Source organism: Ranitomeya variabilis, chromosome 3 (genome assembly GCF_051348905.1).
Source record: "Ranitomeya variabilis isolate aRanVar5 chromosome 3, aRanVar5.hap1, whole genome shotgun sequence".
Taxonomy (NCBI): Eukaryota; Metazoa; Chordata; class Amphibia; order Anura; family Dendrobatidae; genus Ranitomeya; species Ranitomeya variabilis.
In genome coordinates, this window is record NC_135234.1 from 537,483,831 (window position 1) to 537,508,069 (window position 24,239).

The window sequence follows — 24,239 nt, forward strand, 5'->3', positions numbered from 1 at the left end:
TCTTTCTCTATGCTTTTGTATTCTGTATGAAATTTAGATCACTCATTAGTGTCATCATTTTACCTTTTTTTTTTTTTTTTTTAAATCACCACAGTAATGTGAATGATAATATTCACTTTCATTGTCCCTTTCTATCTGGACAGGGAAATATCAAGTGTTGTTGGTACAAAAATGTGAACATATTAATTTTACTTCTAATTTTCTTTTTGCAGGCTTGGATCGCTCTAAACTTATTAATTTAGCATATTTGATGGGGAGTGATTATACGGAAGGAATACCCTCAATTGGCCATGTATCTGCCATGGAGATACTGAATGAATTTTCTGGGCATGGTCTAGAACCTCTGATAAACTTCAAGTAAGTTCTGTAGTATGCATGTGTGATTATATAAATCTATAATGTTTAAATATGGATTTGGTTGTCTGGAAGTATTTTTTAACTATAATTTAGTTATTTAATTTTGCATCACCTTATCTGTGTCAATAGGTATAATAATCTAATGCAAGAGGCTCAAACACAGAGCCCAAAAAATGCATGCAGTCCCTGAGGCTGCTTCATGCGGCCTGCAGGCACCAGAGCTCCCGTGATGTGGCTCCGTCCTGGAACCGCGAGGCCAGCGATTCTTTACAGTTGAATGTGTATCCTTAGGCTAGGTTCACATCGCGCTAGGGCAATCCGTTTAACGGATCCGTTTCTAAGCGGCACTAATGCTATGTAACTGATCCGTTAACGCACCCATAGAATTACATTAGTGTAACGCATCCAAACGCATGTCAAAATCGGCATGCGCTAGTGATGGTCCGTTATTTTGTGACGCACCTTCGAACACGGACTACCACGTTTTCGGGTCCGTAACGGCGAATGCACAGTGAACGGAAGCGTTCACTCTGCGTAGAACTCTATTGTTAAAACATGCTAACGCAATGCAACCATGCGTTAATGCGATCGCAAAAATAGACAATTTGGGGCTCATCGTTGGCGCATCCGTTTAACAGACTCGTGAACCTAGCCTTAGACGCACAAGGATTTTCTTAATGTATATGTGAAACGTGGCAGATTTGGGAACATTACTACATGATGTGCACATTACTTTAAGATGAGGACATTACTACAACATGCAGACCAGGATGGGGACAGTACTACAAGATGGAGACAAGGATGGGGACAGTACTACAAGATGGAGACAAGGATGGGGACAGTACTACAAGATGGAGACTAGGATGGGGACAGTACTACAAGATGGAGACAAGGATGGGGACAGTACTACAAGAGAGTGTATCCCAATTGGTTAAAACATAACTTTTACTTAGAATATTAAAATAGAACAAACCATAACAAACAAATAAAGTGCTCACGCCGAAAACTGTGCTCAAGATAAAAAACTGGTTTGATCTCACCAATTATGGACAGAGGATCCCCAGATGGATGAATCGGGTGATCCTAGGGAGGGTCCAAGCAGTAGAATAATGAAAGGGGACAGGGACCTATTCCCCTGTCGTGCCCCAGCACAAAACTCCTGTCCTTACAAGGACAGACCCAAGTATGCTCTACTATGGACACCCCCCACCAAATGTAATTGACGCCTCCCTACGCGTTTCTTCACCAATAATGGAGATTCATCAGGGGAGATTTTTTCATGGCCAAGCAGGCCTGGACATCAGTTCAAAAGTCCATAAATAAAGTCCACTCAAGCATCCAAAAATACGGAGTATACGCAGTGGCTGTATAGCATCCTGGAGATGGGTGATATCATATGGCACTCCACCCTGGTAAGTGAGTCAGCGCAGAGTGGTATATGCTATCCCTTTTTATATGTGGCGAATTAGAAAATCCCTCCCCACCAAGCGGGTATGTACCAACCAGTACCTACCCCCATCCGGTTCTGGTAATACTGCTTACCGGGTCCTTTTGCGCTCCATTACTGGAACGCACGCTGTCTGCCCATGTGTTCAGTGGTCGCCGGCCTCCTCCCAGTGCATATCGCGCAACCGGAAGTGCCGACGCCATATTGGATACCTCATTTCCGGTACGCCGGTGCCGTTGTGCGTTCCAAGCATGAAACGCAAGCGGCTGCTAACAACCTGGCGCAACAGGATGGCATAATCGTATACATGAAACTCAGCTGATCTGAAGCGCTCCGGACACATGGCACTAGTATAATTTATACAGGCACATTCTCCGTATGTAAACACTTCGCTTAAGACTCAAGAACAATAGGCTATCATATGCAAAAACAGGTGATTGTCATTCAGACTAAGTCCACCCCATACAGCTGGGTAACAGATAAATAAACTACAAAAGTAAAACAATAGTCCATTTGCGGAAACTGGAAGTGTCCAGACCACATGATCTACTATAAATATATTCCTTGTTATATGTGGACACTTCTCTATATAATAAGAGGCACATATAGAATAGTATTCGTATGCCTAGTATAGGAAAAGTCGGTAACCTAGACATCATCACCACAACAAACGGTGTGCTGCTCGAATACCACTCGATGTACGGGAATGTGCAAACATAAGAAGAAGAAGCACAGACCCCCTCTATAATACTACAGGGTGGATGATAAAAAGTATCACCATGATAGCGCTATACAGAGACAGGCGTAGATATATGAAAGATGCTGCATAGAAAGGACAAGGGGATATAAGATGGGAAAATTTGAGAGAGAGCCACTTAATAAACTTCAATGCCACATAGATATCAGATATATATAGTTTGTTCAAAATAAATTAAAGTACCCCTAATCTCTGGAAAGTAACACGGTGTACAGACAAGGTCCTAATCTACCGAGACCAGAGATATAGTAGAAACAAGGGGACAATAAGCAGAGTAATAGCCCTGCATATAAATATGCAAATGTTTTGTTTATTATAGCTGGTTCTATGGACTGGAGGTCCAGACACTATCAAAGAACACCCCCTAAAGGGAAAAAGGAGAAAAAGAAAAAGAAACCAAAGTATCTTAAGCAAAGAGAGGGGAGAGTCTCAGATAGGGAACGGATTTTTTTGTATGTATATATACAGGACACACGGGTGCATGAGCACCACTGGAGGTGGTTATGGAGTACCGATGGCTAAAGGAAACAGCTGAAGTTCAGTTGTTCATTGAGTCCCTGGGGGTGACCGGTGTCCAACATAAAAATCCACCTAGTTTCCCTTTGTAGTAGGACTTTATCAAAATCACCTCCTCTGGAAGATGGAGACACCTTGTCAATCCCCATGAAACTCATGACACCCACATTGCCCCCATGATTCGTGGCAACATGTCTGGCAATGGGGGTATCTCTCTCATTACGGATATCCCCCAAATGTTCTCCCACTCGTCTTCTGAATTCTCTGACAGTTTTGCCAATATACGTAATACCGCAAGTACACACTGCCCTATATACCACCCCTTTTGATTTGCAATTGATAAATTCTTTGATGGTATATGTTTTTTGCGTATGGGTGTCATAAAACTCCTTACCCACCCGTATTGACTCGCACGCAACACATCCTCCACATCTGTAGCACCCCCTCGGCCTCTGTGGTAACCAAGTTGTTTTAATGGGTGCAGTCAGGTGACTATGCACTAGTCGATCTCCCAGGGTCTTACATTTTCTATACGTTATCTGAGGATGTGTACCCACAACCTCCCTGAGATCCTCGTCCATACCAAGGATGCCCCAGTGCTTTTCTAGAATTGTCCTCACCGAAGAGGCGCCATTGTCAAATGCACAAATCATTCTAATGGGGTTATGATTACCCCTCTCCTTTTTTCGTGGTACCAACAGATTGTTTCTAACCTGGGCCCTAGCATGATGATAGGCCTCCCTCAGCACCCGATCAGGGTACCCCCTATCCAAGAACCTAGATCTCAGGTCCCTTGCTTTGATTTTGAAATCCGCATCATTGGAACAGTTCCTTCTCAAGCGGAGGTACTGGCCTTTAGGGATGCCTCTCTTCAAGGAATACGGGTGATGACTGTCCCATCTCAATACTGAATTTGTAGAGGTGGGTTTTCTGAAAATTGTAGTTTCAAGACCATCATCACTCTCATTTTTAGAGATCAAAATATCCAGAAAAGGTAGACTTTTTTCCTCCATTTCAAAGGTGAACCTGAGACCTATGTTTAGATTCAGTGATGCCAGGAATTTCTGGAAGACATCTCTAGTACCCTTCCACAGGATAAATACGTCGTCTATATATCGAACCCAAAGGTCGATATAGACAGTGTAGATCTCATTAGCTTCCGAGAATACGATGTTGTCCTCCCACCAGCCCAGGAACAAGTTGGCATAACTTGGCGCACAAGGGCTGCCCATTGCAGTGCCCCTGAGCTGGTGGAGGACCCTCCCATCGAAGCAAAAATAGTTGTTATTAAGAACAAAGTCCAAAAGGGTCATCACGAATTGGTTATGAGGGCCAAATTGTTGACCCCTCGTCCCTAGAAAGTGCCGCACCCCCCGCATCCCACAAGCATGTGGGATAGAGGAGTACAGCGACTCAACATCTATGCTTGCCAAAAAAGTCCCAGGTTCAAGGGAGATTCCCTCGAGCCTCCGTAAAAGGTCCATAGTGTCCCTAATGTAGGATGGGAGCGATGTCACAAACGGTCTTAGGATTTGATCTATATAAGTTCCTGCATTCTGGCAGATGCTCCCTATCCCCGAGACAATTGGTCTCCCCTTTAGAGGCTCAACTCCCTTGTGGACTTTCGGCAAGGCATAGAAGGTAGCCATAACCGGGTGCTGAGGGAGGAGAAAGGAGAATTCTTCTTGACTAATAAGGTTACCTATTTGAGCTTTCTGTAAGATGCTCTCCAAATCCTTTACACAGGATGCTGTTGGATTGTGCATTACTCGAGTATAGGTAGTTTGATCATTTAGCAAGGCCAGGCACATATCTTTATATCTCTCTACATCCATCACAACCACATTGCCCCCTTTATCCGAGGGCTTAAAGATGACAGTTTTGTCTGTTTCAAGGTTGTGGAGTGCTGTAATCTGCGCCTTGCTAAGATTGTGTCTAGACCATGTCCCTGTAAGTTGTTTAATGTCTTTAATAGCCAAATTTAGGAAGACATCTATTGCTGAGACATCCCCTCCTACAGGTGCCATTCTCTTACTCGGGTTTTTCAATTGTGTAAATGGACCCACGCCTCTATCTGTTTGGGGTATGGTATCTAAATTAGCTAGTAATTGAACATCCTGTATCATATCTAGAGGAATCCCTAGATCAGCCGCAGTTTTTTTATCTTTTTGTTGGAACAATTTGTGCCACCTCAGTCTTCTAACGAATAAATGTAAGTCCTTTACCATTTCAAATAGGGCAAAATCTGTAGTTGGTATAAAAGAAAGTCCCTTTGAAAGAACCGACATTTCTATAGAATTTAGATGCCTCTTAGATAAAATTAATGACCTGTGGGGCTACTCCTTGTTGTAATTGTTGTGACTCCTTAGTTGGTAAGGACGGTCTAAAAAACCGGGCCTTGAGGAGGATGAGTGATATCTACCTCCCCTTTGATAGCCTCTGTTTTTACCTCGTTGTCGACCTCTAAAAGGACCTGCTCTACCCTCAGTGTCAGATACGTCGGTTTCAGTGGAGGAAAAATCAGTCTCTCTATCCACCCTTTCTCGTCGGTCTCCCACCACCTGATAGATTTTATTGTCCTTAAAATCTTGTAAGTCTCTCAGGTATTGCTTATGTTTCCTCTCTTTGAGGTTGTATTGAAATTTTTCAATCGTACTCTGCAGCTGACTTTCTTTTGTAGCAAAATCACTTTCTGAACTAAACTTCTTGGTGATCTCTATTTGTTCTGAGTTTTAAATTGAGCCTTTCTAGATTGGTCTTCTCCTCACTGACCAAAATTTGCATTAGCTTAAGGGAACTAGAGGTAGCCTCCTTCTCCCACAAGCTCATAAGTTGTGGTGTTCTACAACGTACAGCTGGTAATAGGGAGATTCGCAGACCCCTAGGTACAATGCTATTAGCCAGATAGTTTTCAAGGCTCTGTAACTCCCACCAAGAAACTATTTGTTCCTTATAAGTTCTAGTAAGATCTTTAAAGACCGTACCATATGTTGGTGTATACTTTTTCTGGGCAAAGGTCTTTTCAGAAAAGATATCCTTTGCTTCCGTCAACCATAAATTAGTGTCCGGCCCCGCTGCCAAGAAACCAGCCATACCAAAACTAGACAATAATGTAATAAGCTATGGCCTGGATATACCGAGCCGTTGCCAACTCTTGGGGATTATAACAGAAATCAGCTAGAAGAGTGTATCCCAATTGGTTAAAACATAACTTTTACTTAGAATATTAAAATAGAACAAACCATAACAAACAAATAAAGTTTGTCCCCAATTGGGATACACTCTTCTAGCTGATTTCTGTTATAATCCCCAAGAGTTGGCAACGGCTCGGTATATCCAGGCCATAGCTTATTACATTGTCTAGTTTTGGTATGGCTGGTTTCTTGGCAGCGGGGCCGGACACTAATTTATGGTTGACGGAAGCAAAGGATATCTTTTCTGAAAAGACCTTTGCCCAGAAAAAGTATACACCAACATATGGTACGGTCTTTAAAGATCTTACTAGAACTTATAAGGAACAAATAGTTTCTTGGTGGGAGTTACAGAGCCTTGAAAACTATCTGGCTAATAGCATTGTACCTAGGGGTCTGCGAATCTCCCTATTACCAGCTGTACGTTGTAGAACACCACAACTTATGAGCTTGTGGGAGAAGGAGGCTACCTCTAGTTCCCTTAAGCTAATGCAAATTTTGGTCAGTGAGGAGAAGACCAATCTAGAAAGGCTCAATTTAAAACTCAGAGAACAAATAGAGATCACCAAGAAGTTTAGTTCAGAAAGTGATTTTGCTACAAAAGAAAGTCAGCTGCAGAGTACGATTGAAAAATTTCAATACAACCTCAAAGAGAGGAAACATAAGCAATACCTGAGAGACTTACAAGATTTTAAGGACAATAAAATCTATCAGGTGGTGGGAGACCGACGAGAAAGGGTGGATAGAGAGACTGATTTTTCCTCCACTGAAACCGACGTATCTGACACTGAGGGTAGAGCAGGTCCTTTTAGAGGTCGACAACGAGGTAAAAACAGAGGCTATCAAAGGGGAGGTAGATATCACTCATCCTCCTCAAGGCCCGGTTTTTTAGACCGTCCTTACCAACTAAGGAGTCACAACAATTACAACAAGGAGTAGCCCCACAGGTCATTAATTTTTATCTAAGAGGCATCTAAATTCTATAGAAATGTCGGTTCTTTCAAAGGGACTTTCTTTTATACCAACTACAGATTTTGCCCTATTTGAAATGGTAAAGGACTTACATTTATTCGTTAGAAGACTGAGGTGGCACAAATTGTTCCAACAAAAAGATAAAAAAACTGCGGCTGATCTAGGGATTCCTCTAGATATGATACAGGATGTTCAATTACTAGCTAATTTAGATACCATACCCCAAACAGATAGAGGCGTGGGTCCATTTACACAATTGAAAAACCCGAGTAAGAGAATGGCACCTGTAGGAGGGGACGTCTCAGCAATAGATGTCTTCCTAAATTTGGCTATTAAAGACATTAAACAACTTACAGGGACACATGGTCTAGACACAATCTTAGCAAGGCGCAGATTACAGCACTCCACAACCTTGAAACAGACAAAACTGTCATCTTTAAGCCCTCGGATAAAGGGGGCAATGTGGTTGTGATGGATGTAGAGAGATATAAAGATATGTGCCTGGCCTTGCTAAATGATCAAACTACCTATACTCGAGTAATGCACAATCCAACAGCATCCTGTGTAAAGGATTTGGAGAGCATCTTACAGAAAGCTCAAATAGGTAACCTTATTAGTCAAGAAGAATTCTCCTTTCTCCTCCCTCAGCACCCGGTTATGGCTACCTTCTATGCCTTGCCGAAAGTCCACAAGGGAGTTGAGCCTCTAAAGGGGAGACCAATTGTCTCGGGGATAGGGAGCATCTGCCAGAATGCAGGAACTTATATAGATCAAATCCTAAGACCGTTTGTGACATCGCTCCCATCCTACATTAGGGACACTATGGACCTTTTACGGAGGCTCGAGGGAATCTCCCTTGAACCTGGGACTTTTTTGGCAAGCATAGATGTTGAGTCGCTGTACTCCTCTATCCCACATGCTTGTGGGATGCGGGGGGTGCGGCACTTTCTAGAGACGAGGGGTCAACAATTTGGCCCTCATAACCAATTCGTGATGACCCTTTTGGACTTTGTTCTTAATAACAACTATTTTTGCTTCGATGGGAGGGTCCTCCACCAGCTCAGGGGCACTGCAATGGGCAGCCCTTGTGCGCCAAGTTATGCCAACTTGTTCCTGGGCTGGTGGGAGGACAACATCGTATTCTCGGAAGCTAATGAGATCTACACTGTCTATATCGACCTTTGGGTTCGATATATAGACGACGTATTTATCCTGTGGAAGGGTACTAGAGATGTCTTCCAGAAATTCCTGGCATCACTGAATCTAAACATAGGTCTCAGGTTCACCTTTGAAATGGAGGAAAAAAGTCTACCTTTTCTGGATATTTTGATCTCTAAAAATGAGAGTGATGATGGTCTTGAAACTACAATTTTCAGAAAACCCACCTCTACAAATTCAGTATTGAGATGGGACAGTCATCACCCGTATTCCTTGAAGAGAGGCATCCCTAAAGGCCAGTACCTCCGCTTGAGAAGGAACTGTTCCAATGATGCGGATTTCAAAATCAAAGCAAGGGACCTGAGATCTAGGTTCTTGGATAGGGGGTACCCTGATCGGGTGCTGAGGGAGGCCTATCATCATGCTAGGGCCCAGGTTAGAAACAATCTGTTGGTACCACGAAAAAAGGAGAGGGGTAATCATAACCCCATTAGAATGATTTGTGCATTTGACAATGGCGCCTCTTCGGTGAGGACAATTCTAGAAAAGCACTGGGGCATCCTTGGTATGGACGAGGATCTCAGGGAGGTTGTGGGTACACATCCTCAGATAACGTATAGAAAATGTAAGACCCTGGGAGATCGACTAGTGCATAGTCACCTGACTGCACCCATTAAAACAACTTGGTTACCACAGAGGCCGAGGGGGTGCTACAGATGTGGAGGATGTGTTGCGTGCGAGTCAATACGGGTGGGTAAGGAGTTTTATGACACCCATACGCAAAAAACATATACCATCAAAGAATTTATCAATTGCAAATCAAAAGGGGTGGTATATAGGGCAGTGTGTACTTGCGGTATTACGTATATTGGCAAAACTGTCAGAGAATTCAGAAGACGAGTGGGAGAACATTTGGGGGATATCCGTAATGAGAGAGATACCCCCATTGCCAGACATGTTGCCACGAATCATGGGGGCAATGTGGGTGTCATGAGTTTCATGGGGATTGACAAGGTGTCTCCATCTTCCAGAGGAGGTGATTTTGATAAAGTCCTACTACAAAGGGAAACTAGGTGGATTTTTATGTTGGACACCGGTCACCCCCAGGGACTCAATGAACAACTGAACTTCAGCTGTTTCCTTTAGCCATCGGTACTCCATAACCACCTCCAGTGGTGCTCATGCACCCGTGTGTCCTGTATATATACATACAAAAAAATCCGTTCCCTATCTGAGACTCTCCCCTCTCTTTGCTTAAGATACTTTGGTTTCTTTTTCTTTTTCTCCTTTTTCCCTTTAGGGGGTGTTCTTTGATAGTGTCTGGACCTCCAGTCCATAGAACCAGCTATAATAAACAAAACATTTGCATATTTATATGCAGGGCTATTACTCTGCTTATTGTCCCCTTGTTTCTACTATATCTCTGGTCTCGGTAGATTAGGACCTTGTCTGTACACGTGTTACTTTCCAGAGATTAGGGGTACTTTAATTTATTTTGAACAAACTATATATATCTGATATCTATGTGGCATTGAAGTTTATTAAGTGGCTATCTCTCAAATTTTCCCATCTTATATCCCCTTGTCCTTTCTATGCAGCATCTTTCATATATCTACGCCTGTCTCTGTATAGCGCTATCATGGTGATACTTTTTATCATCCACCCTGTAGTATTATAGAGGGGGTCTGTGCTTCTTCTTCTTATGTTTGCACATTCCCGTACATCGAGTGGTATTCGAGCAGCACACCGTTTGTTGTGGTGATGATGTCTAGGTTACCGACTTTTCCTATACTAGGCATACGAATACTATTCTATATGTGCCTCTTGTTATATGTGGACACTTCTCTATATAATAAGGAATATATTTATAGTAGATCATGTGGTCTGGACACTTCCAGTTTCCGCAAATGGACTATTGTTTTACTTTTGTAGTTTATTTATCTGTTACCCAGCTGTATGGGGTGGACTTAGTCTGAATGACAATCACCTGTTTTTGCATATGATAGCCTATTGTTCTTGAGTCTTAAGCGAAGTGTTTACATACGGAGAATGTGCCTGTATAAATTATACTAGTGCCATGTGTCCGGAGCGCTTCAGATCAGCTGAGTTTCATGTATACGATTATGCCATCCTGTTGCGCCAGGTTGTTAGCAGCCGCTTGCGTTTCATGCTTGGAACGCATAACGGCACCGGCGTACCGGAAATGAGGTATCCAATATGGCGTCGGCACTTCCGGTTGCGCGATATGCACTGGGAGGAGGCCGGCGACCACTGAACACATGGGCAGACAGCGTGCGTTCCAGTAATGGAGCGCAAAAGGACCCGGTAAGCAGTATTACCAGAACCGGATGGGGGTAGGTACTGGTTGGTACATACCCGCTTGGTGGGGAGGGATTTTCTAATTCGCCACATATAAAAAGGGATAGCATATACCACTCTGCGCTGACTCACTTACCAGGGTGGAGTGCCATATGATATCACCCATCTCCAGGATGCTATACAGCCACTGCGTATACTCCGTATTTTTGGATGCTTGAGTGGACTTTATTTACGGACTTTTGAACTGATGTCCAGGCCTGCTTGGCCATGAAAAAATCTCCCCTGATGAATCTCCATTATTGGTGAAGAAACGCGTAGGGAGGCGTCAATTACATTTGGTGGGGGGTGTCCATAGTAGAGCATACTTGGGCCTGTCCTTGTAAGGACAGGAGTTTTGTGCTGGGGCACGACAGGGGAATAGGTCCCTGTCCCCTTTCATTATTCTACTGCTTGGACCCTCCCTAGGATCACCCGATTCATCCATCTGGGGATCCTCTGTCCATAATTGGTGAGATCAAACCAGTTTTTTATCTTGAGCACAGTTTTCGGCGTGAGCACTTTATTTGTTTGTTATGGTTTGTTCTATTTTAATATTCTAAGTAAAAGTTATGTTTTAACCAATTGGGATACACTCTTCTAGCTGATTTCTGTTTATAATCCCCAAGAGTTGGCAACGGCTCGGTATATCCAGGCCATAGCTTATTACAGGACAGTACTGCAAGTTGAGGATAAGGATGGTGACATTACTACAAGATGCTGACCAGGATGAGGACTTTACTACAAGATGGGGATACTACTATAAGATGTTGGTCAGATTTACTTCATGGTGCTAATTGTAAGACAAAATTACTGTATGTAGCCAATAAAATGCCAAAATAAAGTAAACAATAAAACTGTACACTCAAAATGCTGTTTTAAATATAAACTAAAGTAAACAAAGTGCATGATTATTATCGCTGCATCCGTAATGACCAAAGCAATAAAACTGTACCATAACTCATAAGATGAATGCTATTTAAAAGGATAAAATTAAAAAACAAGCCAAAAAATTTGGAAAAGGCGTATAGAAAAAACAATATTGTATCACTAAAAATATAATCTCATCCTGGAAAGAATGTGGCCCTTCAAGTTCACATTTTTCCAGGTACGGCCCATATACTCAGCCTCGTTTGAGACCCCTGAAAGGTATTGTCTTATGGTTTCAAGGAGCTCTAAGCTTCTGCAAAATGGAGATCAAATTATACATACTACTTTGTTACATTCTTTGTTAGAGGATAGGTCATCCGTGTCTGATCGGTCAGTCCTACACGCGGCACCCCCACTGATCAGCTGATCTCAGTGTCCGTAGTGCCCACCAGCCAGAACGTCTTCTCACTTGCAGAGCTGGCAGTCTTCTGATAGTGGCTGTCTCCTATTAACTTGAATAGGAGGTGGATGTGAAGTGGCCGCCACAGGGTACGATCAGAAGACACCGAGAGCAGCTGATCGGCGGGGGTTCCAGGTGTTGGACCCTGATGGATCAGATGTTCATGAACTATCCTAAGGATAGGTCGTCAATGCTATAGTGGACAACCTCTTTTTAATGTAAGGGGACTCTGAGGACATGTCTTTTAATGGGTTGTCCAGGTTTAACACACGAAAGTCTGCAGACTGTGTGATGGCAAACTTATGAATACCTGCAGCACACTGTCCGGATTCTTCAGCGTCTGCTGGTGGGTCGGTCATAAAACTGCAAGACCCTGGAGAAAGCAGCAGTAGCTGAGTATATTAATACACTTACACAACACTACATGCCCATATACACAGATTTAATTTAAAAATATATAGTTTGGAGTTCTTCTATAATGTTTAGGCAGTGTGATCTTATGACCAGTTCCCCTTTTAAAGTTCTATTGGGTTTTATTTTATGTACAAGCAATATACACTCGTGTAATCTAATCTTTGAAGCCATATGACAAAATAGGTTTTTAATGTTTAGAGACAATTATGGTGCATTATACTATTAAGTGTTCAAAGCATTCTTTCCTTGTCCATTCATTATAACTGAAGCCCCAACCTTCCTCTGCTCAGATCTTCTTAAAGACTGTAACGCTATTGCAGATGTTGAAGCTTCTTAATTACAAGTATTTGATTTGGAGAGGTGACTTTGAAAGGCACTTGGAGTTGCAGAGACTAATTTGGCGGTAGAAACTTGCAAAGGTTTTGAACCTGAAATTATGTGGGGGGTATCCATTTACAGTGTCTGGCATTCTCGTTCTGTAAAAACAAGTTTATGTAATGGGACTCATTCAAGGAGCTGTCAACTCTTGAGGTTTAAAAATACCAGGTTTGTATAGAAGCTGACCTGCAGTACGCAAGAGTGGCCACTAGACTGTGTACTGAGCTTTCTGTCCCGCTCCATGCACAGTTTACACCTTGCCACCACCAGAGTTCGTAACCTCAGATTGGGGGAACGACCCTCAGCACCACCACCAGTATGATATTGCTCACCTATCCTAAGAATAGGATAGAGCATCAGTAATAAAGCAGTCCCTTTTAACCAAATTTCTTTGCAGGGATTGGTGGGCAGAAGCCCAAAAGAATAAGAAGATCAGCGTTAATCCTAACGATACCAAAGTGAAGAAGAAATTACGTAATCTGGAGCTACATACTGCATTTCCTAACCCTGCTGTAGCTGATGCATATTTGAAGCCTGTGGTAGATGATTCCAAAGGAGCTTTTGCCTGGGGAAGGCCAGATCTAGATGAAATCCGGGAATATCCTTTACATAGTTACAATTTGTATAGAATCATCCAGAATAACAGTTTAGAAGTCTTTCAAATAAACTTGTATTCTCACATTTTTATGTATGTTGCAGTTTTTCGGAACATATGGTTTCATTAATAAAGAGGACCTTTCACCAGTTTGAGCATTTTAAACTGTAAACATCCTGGATTGGTGGCTGCCGAGCTGACTAAAATGTACTGTTTTTATTTTTCATCTTTATTACAGAAGTATTAGCATAGATTAGGATCTTAACTGTAGAAGCTGAGACCAAGAGAGCGTTGGCATAAATTGGACTCTAGGGGCATGCTCCCTAGTCCTACATGATGCTCCCTAGTCCTACATGATGCTCCCTAGTCCTACATGACGCTCCCTAGTCCTACATGACGCTCCCTAGTCCTACATGACACCCCCTGCTTCTGATAGGCCATAATCATGCAGGGGAACAAAAAACACTCTACCAGAAAAGGTCACAGCAGGCCTTTTCATTTTGAGACATGTCATGACACACAGCCATGCTCTCTGGTTTCACTGAATCTACGGAGTAGACTAGAGCAGAGCTATGTGTGATTACAAACACTTTTTGCAGCTTTTCTCTCTCATCTGTCTATGGGTTTAGTCTGGTATCGCTACCTATCTAATCTATTGAAATTATTGGGACTGAATTGAAAAGTCAAAAGCACAACCAGTGGAAAGGAGCAGTATCCCTTTTTGTTTTGTTTTTTCCTTGACAACTCCTTTTAATTTTTGTTATTATTATTGCTTGCATCCTTGTTTACATAGATAAAGCATTAATTGTAAACTGTAGTATTTACAATTAAACCAATTTTCTTAACTCCAAATACATTTTGTGAGAGCCGCTTTGGCTGGTATCGATCCAAGACTGATGAAGTTTTACTGCCAGTGATGAAACAGTTAAATTCACAGCAGGTAAGTCCCTATTTACTCGAAAACGTATTCTTTAAGCGTAGATGTGTGCATTTAATATAATGGATCTTTTGAATTATTTTCCTCTTCTTTTTTTTTTGTTTGTTTTTTCTTGTTTTTCCTAGAAACTCTGCACCTCTGAATAGGCTGTATCGGGTATTGCTACTCATTCCCATATAACTAAATAAGGCTGGGGTCCAATGTCATACACCGCCAATAGGCAAGAGTGTTGCTGTGTTTTTTGTTTTTTTTTTGAGGAGGTGGGGGTTGTTTGTAATCTTGGGTCAGACGTCCACCTATGTGATATTGATGACCTATCCTTAACACACAACAGAGATATATATATATATATATATATATATATATATATATCTCTAAGGGGTGCTTCTGTCTGTCTGTCTGTCATGGAAATCCCGCGTCGCTGATTTGTCTCGCCAGCTGCCTGTCCTGGCTGCCACGAGCAATCAGCGACGGGCACAGTCAGGCCAATGCAGCATCAATAGTAAAAAGATCTAATATTAAACATAATAAAAAACAAAAAACCTGCTATTCTCACCTTCCGTCGTCAGACGATGCGCTTGCGCCTGCTGCCTGCTTCCGTTCGCAGAGATGCAATGCGAAATTACCCAGAAGACTTAGCGGTCTCGCGAGACCGCTAAGTCATCTGGGTAATTTCGCAATGCATCCTGGGAATGAAAGATGGCGGCAGCTGCGCGCGCATCGGCACAGCTTCGCTGGACCCCGGTGGGTGAGTATATAACTATTTTTTATTTTAATTACACGGTGAGTGGCCGGGCCCGGGCGTTTTGATCTATGTGTATGGTGGCCCCAGCTGTGCGGAGTAGTCGTGTATCATATGAAGCTTTATGGGACTATTTACTTTCATGGCCAGTGTTAGATACTATGTGGGCTGTGCTATATATTACGTGGGCTGTGTTATATATTACGTGGCCAGTGTTATATACTACATAGCCTGTATATACTGCGTGGCTGCTATATACTGCGTGGACTGTGTTATATACTACGTGGCCACTGTTATTTACTGCGTGGCCTGTATTAACGCATCAGGTATTCTACAATATGTATGTATGTATGTATATAGCAGCCACATAGTATATAGCACAGGCCACGTAGTACTCCTATATACTACGTGGCCTGTGCTATATACTATGTGGCTGCTATATACATGCATACATACATACATAAATACCCGATGCGTTAGAATCGGGCCACATCTAGTATTCCTATAAATACACCGAACATCCCAAATAGAGTAAATTAGCTATATGTTATCACTTCAAAAGACGAACAAAAATAAAAACCTTTTAAATATACATAAAAGCATAATGGGGCCTGAATATTAAATATATCCATACCTAGTAAGTGACCATGCCCTAAATAGCGCAATAAACTAGGCCTGAAAACAGTGGCTGTTTTAAACTAAATGGGGCTACAGTTAATATATGCTAACTAGATGTTTCCAGCCAGCTAACACTCGGCACACTCATTGCTATCTAATTAACACTGCTGGTGATTAAACTAAAGTAAATAATGACAACATTCAATAGCGCTTACGCAGGTGGTAAATTAACTTAAAATGAAGTTAATAACAATAGTGTGATGATGTGTTGGGGGTGGGATTATGTGTGGTAATGGGGTGGGGGGCGGGATTATCTGTGGTAATGTGGGGGCGGGATTATGTGTGGGGGGCGGGATTATGTGTGGTGAGGGGGCGGGAAAATGTGTAGTGATGTGGTGGGGGGCGGTATTATATGTGGTGGGCGGGATTGTGTGTGGTAATGGGGTGGGGGGCAGGATTGTGTGGTGATGTGGTGGGGGCGGAGCTACTGTGCAGGGGGCGGGATTAGCGAGTAATCACGATGCTATCTATATCTATATATAGATATAGATAGATACAAAGGAGAAAAATGACCTATCCAATAATTCAGACAATTGCACCATTTAGTAATTTGACATCTAAACAGTAATAAGTGTGCTGAAAACATTACAGGGAGTGGATACTAAATAATTGCTGTATAAACCCCCACAAGTATCGCTGCCAATTGGCAGCTTACTGTGTAACAGGGAAACGCAGTGGTTATAGTATATCTTGACTTGAGCAAAGCATTTGACAATGTCATTCTGTCCTTATTGAAAAAATTACCAAGCATAGAAGGGCAACTGTTAGGTGGATTCATAACTGGCTTACTGATCGGACCCAAAGAGTGGTCATAAATGGCTGCGCATCCATTTTGAAGAATGTCTCAAGTAGGATACCACAAGGCTCTGCTCTTGTCCCTGCGTTGTTCTTTATCAATGATTTAGATGAAGTATTTGATGGTTAACTGATTAAATTTACTGATGACACAAAGTTAGGAGGGATATCTAATACTAGAGAAGAAAAATGAAAAAAGCATATACAAATTGGGAGGATTAGGGCTAAGCAACAGCACATGTGAAAGACTTGGGTGCACTAATCACAGACTGCACATGAGTCAACAGTGTGCAGCAGCAAAAAAAAAAAAAAAAAAAACATTTTAAGATATATTAAGAGCATCATACAGTCTAGATCACATAAATACTTAAGACCGATATCCAGCCTCTAATACCAGAAGACCCAGACTCATGGTAATATGTGGACAGAGCACTATACACTCAGCCACAGAAAAAAAAACACTCCAAAATAAGCATTATAAAATAGGAGGAGCACAGGAGTGTTTAAAAATGTACAAAAATACTTTATTAGCACCTAAAATGTTACGTACTAATCACACACAAACAAGTGCAAAATAAGGACACACAGTAGTGGTTCTCTGCAGAAATGTATAATTACAGAAAGTTCAGATACAGTTCAGAAAAATCTTTATGGTAAGGTCTGCTATGTAAGTTTGTATCCCTTTAATTGGATACTGCCTCAAATAGGGAAAACACTACATAAATGTCCCATATCAAAAAGAATCAATACTATCCCTTCAGAGGTACAAACACGAATGTGGAATAAAAATGTTACCGTATATACTCGTGTATAAGCCAAGTTTTTCAGCACATTTTTTGTGCTATAAAACGCCCCCCCTCAACTTATACACGAGTCAATTGTCCCAGAAAACCGAGGGGGAGCAGTGGGTCACAGAGGAAGGAGCCGGCAGCTGTGGCTAAAGCCTGTGCCGCTGCTAAAGAGAAATTAATATTAATTTCTCTTATAGCGTGCACTGTGACACTCGCAGCTGCCGGCTTCCAGAAGACATCCTACTCACCCTCCAGCGTGCCCTCACAGTATCTCGTTAGTCCCAACGCCCTCGCAGCATCTCATTGTTTCTGGTTTTCAGAAGCTCTTCCTGTGCTGAGCGATCACATGGCACTGCTCATTAAGGTAATGAATATGCACGCGTGTCCACTTTCATAGGTGTGGAGGGAATATTCATTACCTTAACCCCTTTCCAACCTGTGACGCCACGTAGGCGTCATGAAAGTCGGTGCCAATTCGACCTGTGACGCCTATGTGGCGTCATGGCAGGATCGCGTCCCGATCGGGTGAAAGGGTTAACTGTAATTTCACCCGACCTGCAGGGACAGGGGGGGTGGTATTGCTCTGATTGGCTGTTGAAAATGACATTTCACTTTCAATCAGAGCAATCGTAATATTTCACCAATGAAAATTGGTGAAATATTACAATCCAGCCATGACCGATGCTGCAATATCATCGGCCATGGCTGGAGACCACAATCCGCCACCGATCTCCTCCCTTCCATCCTCCATCCTGTCCCCTGCTCCCCTCCGTCCTCCTGTCCGCTCCCCCCCCCCCCCCCCCCCCGTGCTCTGATCCCACCCCCTCATACTTACCGACCTCCGTTGTCCGTCCGTCTTCTGCATGGGCACCGCCATCTTCCAAAATGGCTGGCAGATTCGTTCATACATTTTGATCACTGTGATAGATCATATCACAGTGATCAAAATAAATAAAATAGTAAATAAACCCCCCCCCCCCCCCCCTTTATCACCCCCATAGGTAGGAAATATAATAAAATAAAGAAAATATTTTTATTTTTCCACTAGGGTTAGGGTTAGAACTAGGGTTAGGGTTAGAACTAGGGTTAGGGTTTCAATTAGGGTCAGGGTTAGAATTAGGCTGTGTGCGGATTCATAGCAGTTTACCATCACGTTTACAGTACCATGTAAACCTATGGAAAAGCAAATCCGCTGTGCCCATGGTGTGGAAAATACCTCTCGGTATTTTCCACAGCATGTCAATTCTTTGTGCGGATTCTGCAGCGTTTTACACCTGTTCCTGTATAGGAATCCGCTGGTGAAATCCGCACAAAAAAACACTGGAATTTGAAACACTGGATTTTTCAAAAACTGTGCTGAAAACGCCGCACACAAATCCGTAACGTGGGCACATAGCCTTAGGGTTAGGGTTGGAATTAGGGTTAAGATTAGGGTTAGGGGTGTGTTGGGGTTAGGGTTTGGCTTGTGGTTTGGGTTATGGTTGGGATTAGGGTTAGGGGTGGGTTGGGGTTAGGGTTGTGATTAGGGTTAAGGGTGTGTTGGGGTTAGTGTTGGAGTTAGAATTGAGGGGTTTCCACTGTTTAGGTACATCAGCGGGTCTCCAAACGCGACATGGCGCCACTATTGATTCCAGCCAATCTTGCGTTCAAAAAGTCAAATGGTGCTCCCTCCCTTCCGAACCCCGACGTGTGCCCAAACATTGGTTTACCCCCACATATGGGGCACCAGCATACTCAGGACAAACTGGACAACAACTTTTGGGGTCCAATTTCTCCTGTCACCCTTGTGAAAATAAAAAATTGCGGGCTAAAAAATCATTTTTGAGGAAAGAAAAATGATTTTTTATTTTCACGTCTCTGCGTTATAAATTTCTGTGAAGCACTTTGGGGTTCAAAGTGCTCATCACACATCTAGATAGGTTCCTTTGGGGGTCTAGTATCCAAAATGGGGTCACTTGTGGGGGAGTTCCAATGTTTAGGCACACTGGGGCTCTCCAAACGCGACATGGTGTCCGCTAACAATTGGAACTAATTTTTCATTCAAAAAGTCAAATGGCTCTCCTTCCCTTCCGAGCCTTGCCGTGTGCCCAAACAGTGGTTTACCCCCACATGTGAGGTATCGGTGCACTCAGAAGAATTTGCCCAACAAATTTTAGGATCCATTTTATCCTGTTGCCCATGTGAAAATGAAAAAATTGAGGCTAAAAGAACTTTTTTTGTGAAGGAAAAAAAAAAGTACTTTTTCATATTTACGGATCAATTTGTGAAGCACCTGGGGGTTTAAAGTGCTCATCACACATCTATATAAGTTCCTTGGGGGGTCTAGTTTCCAAAATGGGGTCACTTGTGGGGGAGCTCCAATCTTTAGGCACACAGGGGCTCTCCAAACGTGACATGGTGTCCGCTAAAGATTGGAGCCAACTTTTCATTCAAAAAGTCAAATGGCGCTCCTTCCCTTCTGAGCCCTGTTGTGCGCCCAAACAGTGGTTCCCCCCCACATATGGGGTATCAGCGTACACAGGACAAATTGGACCACAACTTTCGGGGTCCAGTTTCTCCTTTTACCCTTGGTAAAATAAAAAATTGTTGCGAAAAGATCATTTTATTCGGACTCCCATGACAGCACCACGAGAGAGGGGATCCGCCCTTCAGGAACAGGAAACCTACAGATACAAAAGGGTGGCACCTCTCCCATGCATCAGTTGGTTTCCTGTTCCTAATGGGACGGGATCCTACAGATGAAGTCTCATGGATCCCAGGCCGGCCGGTTCAGGTAGCTGGGGGTCTCCTACCTCGATCTGGGCGGAGTTCCTGGAGACGCCACGGTGGTCCTGGCAGGTCTGCACGGCGGTGGCGTTCGCAGCAGGGAGCGGAGTCCGGAGGATGTCAGTCTCCATAGAAGCCAGCGCCGGGTAAGTATTCCCCAGGTTCTTCTGCTCCAGTGGTGCACTGGTGCCAGAGGTGATGTGTGCAGAGCCGGGGCGTGATGGTGGGCGCTGTCCGGGGCGCCACTGGCAAGCCAGGCGTCCCGCGCTGCTCTAGACGCAAAGCGTCGATGGGCCGTGGTGACGTCTGAGGCAGAGCCAGCATGCGCTTCTGGGTCACCGAGGTTGCTGCGCATGCGTGGTAAATCCAAGATGGCGGCGCCCACCGGAATAGGGACGCCGGACACTTGCACATGTCCCTCAGGCCGGTCGGTGCACTTGTAGGGGCGGAGAGCCAAGTGGAGGACGGCGAGGCTAATCTGCTGACCGGAGGAGGGGATGTAAGCAGGCTCCAGGGAAGGACCCAGGCTTCTGGTCTCCTTTTCTGTGCACAATGGAGAGTGATCATGAGCAGCAGCCTCAGCTGCTGGAAGATGTGCGAAAGTGACAGACGGAGTGAACAGTCCAGTCGTAAGAGCTCCTCCAGGCAGGAGTCAGGAGCTTCGACTCTGATTCTCCCCCCCCCCCCCCCCCCTCCCCCCCTCATTCTGGCACCTATTTGCTACAGGCACTGGTAAGTGATCTACGTGAATGTTCACTCAGTGACGCGGTCCCCCTTATATTTTTTATATAGGGGAAGAGGTGCACAGATAAGGCTAAGCACAAGAAATACGCCCTCTGTGGAGTCCACTTACCAGATTCGTGCCCGAAAAATTAATGTACCCCCGGTATCCAGCAGACGGTGAGGTCTCAGGAAGGGGAAGGGGTGGAGTGGCATTACGCCTAGATAGACTATGTTGCTTTTACTGTCCTCCGCCAGGGAGCAGAAGAGTCTCCTAATATTACTGCAAGCCTGAAAGATATAGTCAGGGCAGAAGTAAAGGAACCGCTGAAGTCCCTGTCTCAAGTAAAGGGCTCAAGATACAAAGACTCTGCTCGTTTTTGCTTGCCCTAGACCGAGTAGATAAACTGGGAAACGGTCAGGGGTACGATGGGCATAGCGGAACCCCATTACAGCTATCCATGCAGGTGACCATGTTTAGTGGGCTGGAGGAGGCGATGGTCTTTCCCTTTAAATGAAAAGATCCAGGAGCTAACTTTGCCGGGAATGGAAAGAGCTAGAGAAGAGGGGCTCTTTACCACTGGCTCTTAAACGTAGATACCCTTACGAGGATCCGGCAGTCAGTACCTGGAACAAAGCCCCTAAGTTAGATGCGGCGGTAGCCAAAGCATCAAAAAGGACCTCTCTACCTTTTGAAGACATGGGGTCCCTTTAAAGATCCCCTAGACAGGAAGGCAGAGACCTTCCTTAAGGGACCCTGGGAGATGGCCAGTTCCCTAAGACCAGCGGTAGCAGCAACTTGTACGGCCACATCCATAATGGTCTGGCTGGACCAATTAGAGTCCCAGCTAAAAGAAGGGGCTACTAGAGATCTAGAGATACAATTCTAGGTGGCCTGCCCTGCCAGTGATTCAGGAAGCTGCAGCTTTCCTAATGAATGCCCGATTGACTCTATTAGGATGGCGGCCAGAACAGCAGGACTTTCCAACACGGCCCGCAGAGCCTTGTGGCTGAAATGTTGGCCGGGGGACATCCAAACAAGATCAAAGCTCTGTACTATCCTGTGCAAAAGGGAGTATCTATTTGATCCAGCCCGGATGAGTTGCTGGATAAGGCAGGGGATAAGAAAGTTCCCAAATTTATCTTCTACGTCCTACCGACGTCCTTTCAATAGAAGGAGGTTTTTTTCAGGGAAGAAGACGCACATCATCACCCACTAGACACCGTTTCAGATGGGGGTACGGGCTTTGTTTAGTCGCTCTTCAGGAGAGCGTAAGAAGCCCAAGAAATGACTAGCAATTTCCGTGGGGGAAGATTGTCGTCATTCCTTTTAGCATGGTTAGAGATCACAAATAGTGACTGGGTGCGGAATAATAGCTAATGGACTCAAGCTTGAGTTCAGTTTTATTCCGCGGAATAGCTTTAAATTAACTCCCTTGCACTCTTCCCCTCTTGAACAAATGGCATTGGAAACAGAGGTTTTGGATTTATGCCTTTAAAGTGTTCTAGTAGAGGTTCCGGAATCTGAGAGTGGTAGAGAATTCTACTCTCCTATGTTTCTCATTCAGAAACCTGATAGATCATTTAGAACCATTATTAATTTTCATTCCCTAAATTTCTAATCAATCGAACCTTTAAGATGGAATCAATCAGTTCATCAATAAAGATGTTGGTTGAAAATTGTTTCACGGCGGTCATAGATTTGAAAGACGCGTACTATCAAGTACCTATCCATACAAATCGGTGTCCATGAGGGGGTAGTCCGCCATTTTCAGTTTACGGTGCTTCCCTTCGGTTTATCGGCTGCCCCTCGGGTATTCACAAAATTAGTTGAAGTCATGGCTCATCTGCGGGAGTCGAATATTCTTATTGTCCCTTACTTACATGATTTCCTGATAGTGGGTAATTCAGTGGATCATTGCCTGTCACAAATAGAAAAACCTAGGGCCAGGATAGAAGCATTTAGGCTGGATAATAAATTATGAAAAATCCCGATTGCAGCCTTTAAAGATCCAGAAATTTCTAGCCCTACTGTTAGATTCTGAAGCCCAACAATGCTGTCTACATCCAGACAAGTTGAATAACCCTCAGGCAGGCCAGGTCCCTATTAGGGTCCCTGACGTCATGTATCCCAGCCTTCAGGTGGGCTCAGTATCACACTAGACCCCTACAGAAAGATGTCTTAGTTAATGATAGAGACTTAGGGGGGTCCCTGCAGAGCCAAATATCATTGAGCTTGTTAAACATCACATCTCTTAGGTGATGGGTGGACAAGGACATCTTATCTTCAGGAGTTCCCTGGGTAACCCACATGACCGTGTAATAACCACGGATGCTAGCTCCTCGGGGTGGGGGGCCCATATGGTTGACATCGTGGTCCAATGACAATAGGACTCCCGGGTGGGATCCTCGTCCAACCAGAGGGAGTCGTTGGCAATAGAAATTATCAGTTAAAAGCTCCTCGTATATCTACAAAATCACCATGTCAAGATTCTTTCGGGCAACCAAGTGGCGGTAGCCTATGTCAACCACCAAGGTGGAACACATTCAGAGGCTCTGATGCAAGTAGCAGATCGCCTATTTCAAACAGCCGAAAGACATTTTCAATCTTTGACAGCGCTTCATATCCGAGGAAAGGACTTTCTAAGCTGCAATACCCTAAAACAGGGAGAGTGGTCTTTGAACAGGGACATCTTCAACCAGATTGTCCGCAAATGGGGTCAACCGGAGGTAGACCTCTTTGCCAACAGGAGAAACAGATAAGTAAGGAAATTCTGTTCTCTAAATCCCAAGGAGAATCCGCTGGTAGTGGACGCATTCCTAACAAAATGGGACTTCTCCCAGGCCTACGCATTCCCGCCATTAGCCCTGTTACCTCTAGTGGTGAGAAAAATCAGGGAAGACCGAGCAAGGGTCATACTAATTGTCCCATTTTGGCCCAGGAGCACCTGGTTCGTAAGGCTCAAGACTATGTAGGTATGCGATCCCTGGGTACTTCCAGGGTCTGCTCTGCTCTGCCAGGGGCTGATCAACCATCCACACGTGACGGGACTTCATTTAACGGCATGGAGTCTGAAAGGTCATTGTTGACAAATAGAGGTTTCTCCCCGAATTTAGTGGACACCCTTCTGAAAAGTAGAAAAGAAATCACAGCAAAGATCTACATTAGAACCTGGAAATGATTCCTAGCCTCTTCTGAGTTTAGTGTTGAAGACTGGGTACCGGTACGACAGATCTTTGAATTTCTCAGAAGGGTTTGGAATTAGGCCTTTCCACGAGTACACTAAAAGTGCAGGTCTCAGCCCTGTGGGCCTTGTTTTCCTGTAATATTGCCAACATC

At 43.9% G+C, this 24,239-nt stretch overlaps 1 protein-coding gene across 2 annotated transcripts in view; it reads left to right on the top strand.

Moving 5' to 3' along the window:
- The window catches only part of ERCC5 (ERCC excision repair 5, endonuclease), a 105,070-nt gene that overhangs the window by 75,553 nt on the left and 5,278 nt on the right, over window positions 1-24,239 (top strand). For both annotated transcript variants that reach the window (XM_077297055.1, XM_077297054.1), the window contains exons 13-15: window positions 213-357; window positions 13,273-13,473; window positions 14,326-14,410. In XM_077297055.1, coding sequence (XP_077153170.1) covers window positions 213-357; window positions 13,273-13,473; window positions 14,326-14,410 — 431 coding nt within the window. The remainder of the gene's footprint in view (window positions 1-212; window positions 358-13,272; window positions 13,474-14,325; window positions 14,411-24,239) is intronic.